This window comes from Carcharhinus amblyrhynchos, chromosome 27 (assembly GCF_965287045.1).
Source record: "Carcharhinus amblyrhynchos chromosome 27, sCarAmb.v2.hapA, whole genome shotgun sequence".
NCBI classification, from domain to species: Eukaryota; Metazoa; Chordata; class Chondrichthyes; order Carcharhiniformes; family Carcharhinidae; genus Carcharhinus; species Carcharhinus amblyrhynchos.
Genome location: NC_137350.1, coordinates 28,018,164 through 28,027,776, shown reverse-complemented (window position 1 = coordinate 28,027,776; position 9,613 = coordinate 28,018,164). Strand labels below are relative to the sequence as shown.

At 44.9% G+C, this 9,613-nt stretch overlaps 1 protein-coding gene across 2 annotated transcripts in view; it reads right to left on the bottom strand.

Moving 5' to 3' along the window:
• Positions 1 to 475: 475 nt before the first annotated feature.
• The window catches only part of LOC145359118 (inactive phospholipase C-like protein 2), a 249,864-nt gene continuing 240,726 nt past the window's right edge, over positions 476 to 9,613 (bottom strand). For both annotated transcript variants that reach the window (XM_080213515.1, XM_080213516.1), the window contains exon 6: positions 476 to 2,043. In XM_080213515.1, coding sequence (XP_080069641.1) covers positions 1,858 to 2,043 — 186 coding nt within the window. In that variant the 3' untranslated portion in view covers positions 476 to 1,857. The remainder of the gene's footprint in view (positions 2,044 to 9,613) is intronic.

Below are 9,613 nucleotides of genomic sequence, written 5' to 3'. Positions count from 1 at the left end.
CCATGGTAAATGCATGGGGTTACATGGATAGGGGAAGGGTAAGATGCTCTTTCATAGACTGGGTGCAAACTTAATGGGTCGAATGGCCTCCTTCTGCATGGTATAGATTCGAACAATCGAATCCTTTACCCTTATCTGCTTGCCTCTTCCCCCTATAGCATATCTTACTTGCTCCAATTACTCAGAGGTAGCAAGTTGCAGTCTTGCCATTACAAAGGATAAAGAGAATTACAGCATCGGAACAGGCCCTTCGGCCCTCCAAGCCTGCACTGACCATTCTTGTGTAAAATGAATTTCATCAGGAAACAATTGTGAAGCTGATTCTTAAATCTTCCATTTTGCATTAAGATTTCCATTTCATTGAAAAAAAGTCAATTGTTCTCCTGAACTAACCACAGCAGGTTGGCTGGATTAGTTAGTGCACGGCAATCGCTCATGTTCAACCATTGAATTGTGCAAAATATCACACCGCGTATAGCTGGAAGAACAGTTAGTTTATTTATAATGCTTTATCTTTAATAGCAGCATAATAACATCACTGGGAAACTCAACAAGAAAGGTACTAAAATAAAATTCTTCTGCCCGTCTTCTTTACACATGGGGAGGGTGGGCAAACACTACTGCCTTGTCAAGTCCAGAGACTTCTACCAGTTTTGTAGTCCGTTAGTTTTAAAGGTCACCACTATTAATGCAACAGACAGGCTCCTGTTCCAGGCGGTTAATGACTCGCATCCACCACCCGATCAGCAACTGAGGACAAAGAGTCCAACGAGTTATCAGAAAACATTGATGCCGAAATTCAGAGTGAGAGCCATAAATGTTATTTTGCATGGCTTTATTACGGAGACACGCTTCACTGGGCGGGTGATTATGAGGTTCTGTTGTAACTGTCTAGTCACAAGAACGGGAATTAAGACCAGTGATTGGGATCTGACAAGTCCCTTTGAACGGAGTTTGAGATGGGAGTACGGTGACTGCTTTACAGTGAACACAAGTATTGTTCATCCTCACTGAATTAATGACTGTTTTGCATTGCTGGTGATGAAAAAGGAGCTTGAATTCCAATCTCAGACTGGAAGTGACATAAATATTGGAGGAACTTGGTACAAATATTTGACCTACAATAAAGCTTTCTGACACATTTCAGCATCTACACTTGGAGCTAGATTTCCTCCTATTCAAAGTCAATAGTCAGGAAACGTTGCACCAGTTTTTTAAATTGCGATTTCTAAATCATACCTGTTCACCTGCTTCACAAAATATGCCTGGAAAATATCCAAAATATAATGGGACCTTGACCTCCAGCAGACTTGCTGCTCCATCTGTCTCTAGGTCTCCCTTCTTGGATGCTATCCCAGCTTCCATTCAGAAAGCAAAGGGATGTTGCTAAAATACAACTATTTAACATTTATACTTGTCGATTCCATGGGATTTTTGTTTCCTCTCTGTTTGGGTAGAGGAATAGCTAGCTTCCACTTGGCAAGCGCCCGCAGTGACACAGTCAAGACCAGGTGCTCGCTGTGGAAGGAACGATAGGGTGATATCCAGATCCCACCTTTACAGCGGGGTCGAGAGCAACTCTGGAGCCACGTCTCGACTTGGATTGACCCTCAGTGGAACGTCTGAGAGAGTGGCACTGCTCTGAATTACGGGTGGTGAACACCACTGCCAAGTACATGGCCTTGGTTCTAAAATGAAACACTATTCAGACGACTGTCAAATCCAATTTGTGTTGAACAACACCACTTGTCAGTGGCTAAGGGAACTCAAGCAAGAATGTGAATGTGTGTGTGTGTGAACATGTATGTGAACATATGTGTGTGTGTATTATTTACAGTTTTCTGTCATTGCTGGGGGTCAGCAAGACCCATTGTCACTTATGTTTTCACTTTCAGGAATGCTCTCCAGAGTCCCCCGGGGTCTGAATAGGTCTGGGGATGTCGAGCCATTCTTATTGATGCCACAGGACTGTGCTGCATAGTGGATCTGTCTCAGGTTATCCAATGCCTCGTTCTTTGCATGCTTCAGGAGATCTGCTTGACCCTGCAAGAGACACAAAAACACACAGGTATTACTCACACCGAACGCCTATTCTCTTAACATTGCTCTCGTTTACCTCAGCAGGGTTAGCCAACTGGGTGTATTTAAAACTCAAGTGTTGTTCATGTGGTAATGACCTGGAACCTGCAGCCTGCCCGTGTATTTTATTATTCATTCATGAGACATGGGCATCGCTGGCTGGGCCAGCATTTATTGCCCATTCCTAATTGCCCTTGAAGTGAGTTTCAGAGGCATTTGAGAGTCAACCACATTGCTTTGGCTCTGGAGTCACATGTAAGCCAGGCCAGGTAAGGACAGCAGATTTCCTTCCCTAAAGCACATGGGTTTTTCTAACAATGGTTTCATGGTAGACTTTTAATTCCAGACTGTTAGCTGAACTCAATCTGCCATGGCAGGATTCGAACCCAGCTCCCTACATCTTGTTCTGGATCACGTGTCCAGTGACAATAAAATTACGCCGCTGCCTCTCCCAGTGTGGTGGAAAGGGAAATGAAGATATTTTTTTCAGGAGGAAACTGGATTGGCGCTCGAGGGGAATAAATTAGCAGGGATATGGGGACAGAGCGGGAGAATGAGACTGATTGGATTAGCGATGGGCTGAATGGCTTTCTGTGTCTCAGCTTGTAAGTGTGTCTTATTAAAACTGACTGCAGGGCAGCAGGACCGAAGCAAGAAACGGACAGATTTATTCATTTTTTTATTAGTCAGTCATGGGACATGGCCATCGCTGGCTGGTAGCATTTATTACCCTTCTCCAGTTGCCTTAGGGTAGTTGAGAGTCAACCACATTGCTGTGGCTTTGGAGTCACATGTAGGCCAGACCAGGCAATGACAGCAGATTTCCTTCCCTAAAGGACATTAGATCTAGTGACTACTTTGCTTTTTCATTGCCACAGACTGAACTGAGCAGTATTTATTGGAATGCTGCATTTAATAACTCAGAACCATTCTGTTTACTCCAATCAATCTGTTTTTAAGAAACCTCTTTCACCTGGTTTATTTTGCTTCCTTTTGTTGCTGAAAACAAGGAGCAAGAATACAGGAAATGGAAAAGAAATTCTGCATATCTTATTCGCGCTATTTCTGGTGTGCAATAGATCAGAATCAGATCAGAGGAGCATCAGTTATTCCGGCTCCAAGCTCTCTCTTCGCCAGCTGTGTCCTTCCATTTTCAGGAGCGTTGGTCACCCAGAGTTTTCATAGAATCATAGAATCCCTAGAATATAGAAAGAGGCCATCGAGTCTGTACTGACTACAGTCTCTATTTCCGTAACTCCATATGTTTACCCTGCTAATCCCCCTGACACAAGGGTCAATTTATCAAGGCCAATCAACCTAACCCGCACTTCTGTGGAGTGTGAGAGGAAACCAGAGCACCCGGAGGAAACCCATGCAGACATGGGGAGAACGTGTAGACTCCATACAGACAGTGACCCAAGCTGGTAATCGAACCCGGGTTCATGATGCAGCAGTGCTAACCACTGGGCCACCGTGTCGCCCTTGCCCTCTCTTTTGAATTTCACTTGCAAAGGAAGCAGGCAAAGGCTATGTTGTACTTTTTTTTACATTTTTATTCTTACACAAGCTTATTGAAAATACCCTTCATCTTGTTGTGTGGCACTAAATGGGTTCGATTTCAAATGGGCTATATATACCAACTCAAAACTGGGAATCCATGTGGGTTGCTGTGGACCATCAGCAGCAGCAGAATTGTACACAACCGCAATCTGCAACCCCATGACCCCAACCTATCCTCACTCCACCATTGCCACCAAGCCGGGTAATCAACCCATGTTCAGTGAAGAGTGCAGGGGGGCATGCCAGGGACAGCATCAGGCTCACCTACAAATCAGACATCAACCGAGTGAAGCTACAACGTTTGCATGACAAACAGCAGAAGTAGCACGTGATAGACAGAGCTAAACAATTTCATAAGCAGTGGGTCTGGCCTGTGCTCTGAGGTCCCTCCCTGTTGTGAATGGTGACAATAAAAGAACTCATTGGAGGACAAGACGACTTCATAAATATCACCATCCTCAATAATGGAGGAGCCCAGCCAACAGCGGGTGGATTTATAGGTCACGGGGCCCTGCGCTCAGTTTGGGCCCCCCCTTCCTCCCTTTTCCCCACCCTGGGCTCTAAAGGCCGTGGCTTCCCCCCTCACACCCACACTCCCTCTTGCCTCCATCCTTATATGCACACACTCGCTTGTCCCTCCCCACCCCTCACACGCACTCTCTCTTACTCCCCCATCCTACACACACACACACACACACTCTCTCTTGCCTGCCATCTCTTGTACACACTCTCTCTTCCCCCAAACTGCTCATACTCACTCTCTCTGCCTTCCACTACCAGAGCTGTAGAGAAAATTTTGACCTCTGAGAAAACGGGTTGGCCGTATAACTTTTCTGCTACTTTGTTTTTTTACAGGCTAATTATTTGTGTTCCCAAAGCATCAGTAAAACTACGTGTTTTAAGTAAAAAATATTAGTGCCAGTTGGCATTATATTTCGAGCGTGAATCATTAAATCATTAGTCTGTTGCATAGCTAGAAATTCATTAGGCAATAGTTTAATGATATTAATGAATGGGGCTTGGCACGGGTGCAAGTACTCATGCATCAAGTTCTTTCGATGTGGAGATGCCAGCGTTGGACTGGGGTAAACACAGTAAGAAGTCTGACAACACCAGGCTTAAGTCCAACCAATTTATTTGATAGTAAACTCACAAGCTTTCGGGATTTGCCCGAAAGCTTGTGAGTTTACTATCAAATAAATTGGTTGGACTTAAGCCTGGTGTTGTCAAACTTCTCAATTTCTTTCGCCAGTGAATTCAACTGGTCCAGATTTCAAAGAGCTATCAGTCTGCAACATTAATGGCTTGGACAGTATCTCTCCAATTTTCTCCAGCATTTGAGGTTAAAGTCCAGCGAACTGATCAATGTCCAGTGCCTAAAACCAAGCTAAGGCCATTTACACATTGGCATTCAAGGAGTCAATCTCTGTACCTATTGCTGTATCATCTTCAACAGTGAAAACTAATACAAAACATATATGCTTTTGTTCCAGCCATGTCATATTCCTCGATCCCCCCCACCATGCTAAACCCCTCTAAGGATCTAAGTGGCTTTTCTGGCCACTAACAGCTTTTAAAGCTTTACCATGGGAGTGCCACCTGATCAATTGTTACTTTTCCAATGCATTTTTGGCATTCAATTGTGGCTTGAGTTAACTTCATCAAACAACCTATTAATGAAATCTTGCTAGTGTTTTATACTTGGTGAAATATTCATTTTTAAGGCTTCTTTCTGACTATTTATGTCACTAACTTTATTTTCCTTCTCTATAATTTATTTCCATCAACCAGCACACCTCAATCTCCATTTTTGAAACCTTTATGTCTGAAAATCAAACCAATTCTTAGAGTTGGCACAGCAAGTTGTCTGCAGCAATAATTTTCTCAACATCAGGTGAGCCTGATGCTTGCCCCTGGCATGCCCCCCTGCACTCTTCACTGAACATGGGTTGATTATCCGGCTTGGTGGCAATGGTGGAGTGAGGATAGGCCGGGGCCATGGGGTTGTGTACAATTCTGCTGCTGCTGGTGGCCCACAGCAACCCTCATGGATTCCCAGTTTTGAGTTAGTATATCTAGCCCATTTGAAATCGAGCCCATTTAGTGCCACATAACAAGATGAAGGGTATCTTCAATAAGCTTGTAAAAGAATAGTACAACATAGCCTTTGCCTGCTTCCTTTGCAAGTGAAATTCAAAAGAGAGGGCAGGGGCGACACAGTGGCCCAGTGGTTAGCATTGCTGTCTCACAGCGCCAGGGACCCAGGTTTGATTCTCAGTTTGAGTCACTGTCTGTGTGGAGTCTGCGCGTTCTTCCCATGTCTGCGTGGGTTTCTTCCATTTGCTCCAGTTTCCTCCCACAGTCCAAAGATGTGCTGGTTAGGTTGATTGGCCATGCTAAATTGCCCGAAGTGTCAGGGGGGGCTAACAAGGTAAAAGCATGGTGTTACAGGAGTAGGGCCTGGGTGGCGTTGTTGTCGGTGTGGACTCGATGACCTGACTGGCCTCCTTCCGTACTGTCGGGATTCTATGATTCTGTGGGATGGTCACCAGGTGAAGGCAGGATCAGCCGTGGCAGCGATGCTCCTGTGATAAAGCAGCTTGCCAACTCTCACCACTGAGGCGCTGAAGTGAAGAATGGGTGTAGGAGTGCTGACAGCAGCTGTGAAGCAGGTTCAAAGCCATCCCTCCACTCTTAGCGAGAGCATTCACCTTGATGTCAGCTCATATGGAAACATCTCATTAATCATTGCCTTCAGCAAGGTAACTCCGCAGTTGTGCCTAACCTTGCAACCAGGGGAAAGTATCCCTGGCAGGTCACAACTGCACCAGCAGTGCTCCATGGTAAGAATCCAACATTGTGATTTGACTTTCTCTTGCATATTAATATCCACCTGTACATTGGTCCAGATTTCAGTTCCATTTACACTAATTTATCAAGGTGACATAGAACAGCTGGGGCTTCACCATATTTTCGTACTTTCATCTGTTTGATTTTCTGCACCTTCTCCACAGATTTATTCAGGCAAGAACTGTTTGTCTCAAAGCTTCTGTCTACATCAGGTTCATTTGCCAATCGATCGACATCTCCGATTTTCTCATTCTGTCCTCTTACAGTCTCCCTCTGTGGCATTGTTACCCTGCCCCCAATAACCCTACCCAGTTCTGCAACTCTCCTTGGAGAAGGGGTGACTGAAGAACAGTGGGATTGGGGAACAGAAACTAAATATACACTCACAGCATACCACCCTGTGATACAAATGGGCGGGATTTTCCCATTCCGTCCACCACGGGAATCGTGGCAGGCGGGACATACTACCACCTCAGGTGGGATTTTCTAGTCTTGGGGACAGCGTGGCTGGAAAGTCCCACCCAATGTCTAGCTTCCAGTTTGACTGTTAGCCAAACAGAATGAGCTAAGTACAGGGTTGCAGCAGCAAGTCGCTGGACTAGGTTTTTTATATTCATTCATGAGATGTGGGCACCGCTGGCTGGGCATTTGAAAGTCAACCACATTGCTGTGAACATAGAACATTACAGCGCAGTACAGGCCCTTTGGCCCTCGATAGTGTCACATTTCGGCGCAACAATCTAAAGCCCATCTAACCTACACTATTCCAATATCATCCATATGTTTATCCAATGACCACTTAAATACCCTTAATGTTGGTGAGTCCCCGACTGTTGCAGGCAGGGCATTCCATGCTCTTACTACTCTCTGAATAAAGAACCTACCTCTGACATCTGTCCTATATCTATCACCCCTCAATTTAAAGCTATATCTCCTCATGCTAGCCATCTCCATCCGAGGAAAAAGGTCCACACTGTCCACCCTATCTAATCCTCTGATCATCTTCTATGTCTCTATTAAGTCATCTCTTAACCTTCTTCTCTCTAACAAAAACAGCCTCAAGTCCCTCAGCCTTTCCTCATAAGACCATCCCACCATATCAGGCAACATCCTGGTAAATCTCCTCTGCACCCTTTCCAATGCTTCCACATCCTTTCTATCATGCAGCGACCAGAACTGTACGCAATACTCCAAGTGCGGCTGCACCAGAGTTTTGTACAGCTGCAACATGACCTCATGGCTCCGAAACTCAATCCCTCTACCCATAAAAACTAACACACCGTACGCCTTCTTATCAACCTGGGTGCCAACTTTCAGAGATCTCTCTGTTCATCTACACTGCCAAGCAGCTTACCATTAGCCCAGTACTCCGTATTCCTGTTACTTCTTCCAAAGTGAATCACTTCACATTTTTCTGCATTAACCTCCATTTGCCACCTCTCAGCCCAGCTCTGCAGCTTACCTATGTCCCTCTGTAACCAGCAACATCCTTCCGCATTGTCCACAACTCCATCGACTTTAGTGTCATCCGCAAATTTACTAACCCATCCTTCTACGCCTCCATCCAGGTCATTTATAAAAATGATAAACAGCAGTGGCTCCAAAACGGATCCTTGCGGTACACCAGTGGTACCTGAACTCCAGGATGAACGTTGCCCACTCTCTGTCTTCTTACAGCTAGCCAATTTCTGATCCAAACCACTAAATCACTCTCAATCCTATGTCTCCGAATCTTCTGCAATAGTGGGGAACCTTATCAAACACTTTACTGAAATCCATGTACACCAAGTCAACTGCTTTACCCTCATCCACCTCTTTGGTCATCTTCTCAAAGAACTCAATAAGGTTTGTGAGGCACGACCTACCCTTCACAAAACCATGCTGACTATCCTTAATCAAATTATTTCTTTCTAGATGATTATAAATCTTATCTCTTATAATCCTTTCCAAAACTTTGCCCACAACAGAAGTAAGGCTGGATCTGGAGTCACATGTAGGCCTGACCAGGTAAGGATAGCGAATTTCCTTCCCTAAAGATCATAAATGAACCAGATGGGTTTTTACAACAATGGCTTCATGGTTAACATTAGATTTTTAGTTTCGCATTTATATTGAATTCAAATTTCACCAGCTGCTGTGGGATTCAAATGCAGGTCCCCAGAGCATTACCTTGAGTTTCTGGATTACTAGTCCAGTGACAATATGCCACCACCTTCCTCCTGTGACATCCCTGCCACTGAGCCAGAAGCTCCAGTTTGTATTCCCTTGCCAAGATCTGATGGCCTCGGAAGATGCGTTGATAATGTGGTCGAGCAGGTTGAGAGTTAACCTGTAAATCCCTCTGTTACACCAATGGTAGACAGTAAGAGAGAGAGAGTCACCTTGCTGTGGGGTGGTGTCCCTCAGGCCACAGCCTCTGGATTCAGGCTAGCAACCTGTTCCAGGAAAAATGAGTTGGAGGAAACAGACATGAGCAAATGCATTGCCTGTCTCAGTCATCCCTACACATGGGGAGAGTGTGTAACAATGAGTCATCCAAAGATATGGACAAATGATTCAAGTATTTAAATCTCACCATGGCAGCTGGAGAATTTAAATCCAATTAATCAAATAACTCTGGAATAAAAAGCTAATCTTGGTGACATTAATAATGAAATGATCCGATTGTTGTAATAACCCCTCACTTATGTCCTTCACGGAGGAAATCCCTTGTCCAGACTCAGGCTGGTGCCATGGAAATGTGTCAATTCTTTCCTGCTCTCAAGAAATGGCCCAGCATGTTGTTTTAAAAGAAGGGGGTGGGGGGGATCTTACCATTGTGCCCCACTGGCCAATGGACTGGGCAAGTTGGGAAGATCGCGCGAGGGCCAAGAAATCTCGTGATCTTACCAGCAGCAAATATCTGGCACAGTCAGTCTTTTGCCCATTTCCAGCTGAATAAATTATTTAAATTCAATTTGCATATAACTGAAATGGAATTAGCGAGTCCAGGGTGCTATCGTCCGCACTCACTTGCCTGTATGTCCTTGCTGGGAGAGGGTCTCTCTGCCGAGAATCACAACTGGTCCCCAGCAACGTGGACAAGTCGTGATGGCCTTGCCAGTAGAAGCAGAGGCCATTGAGG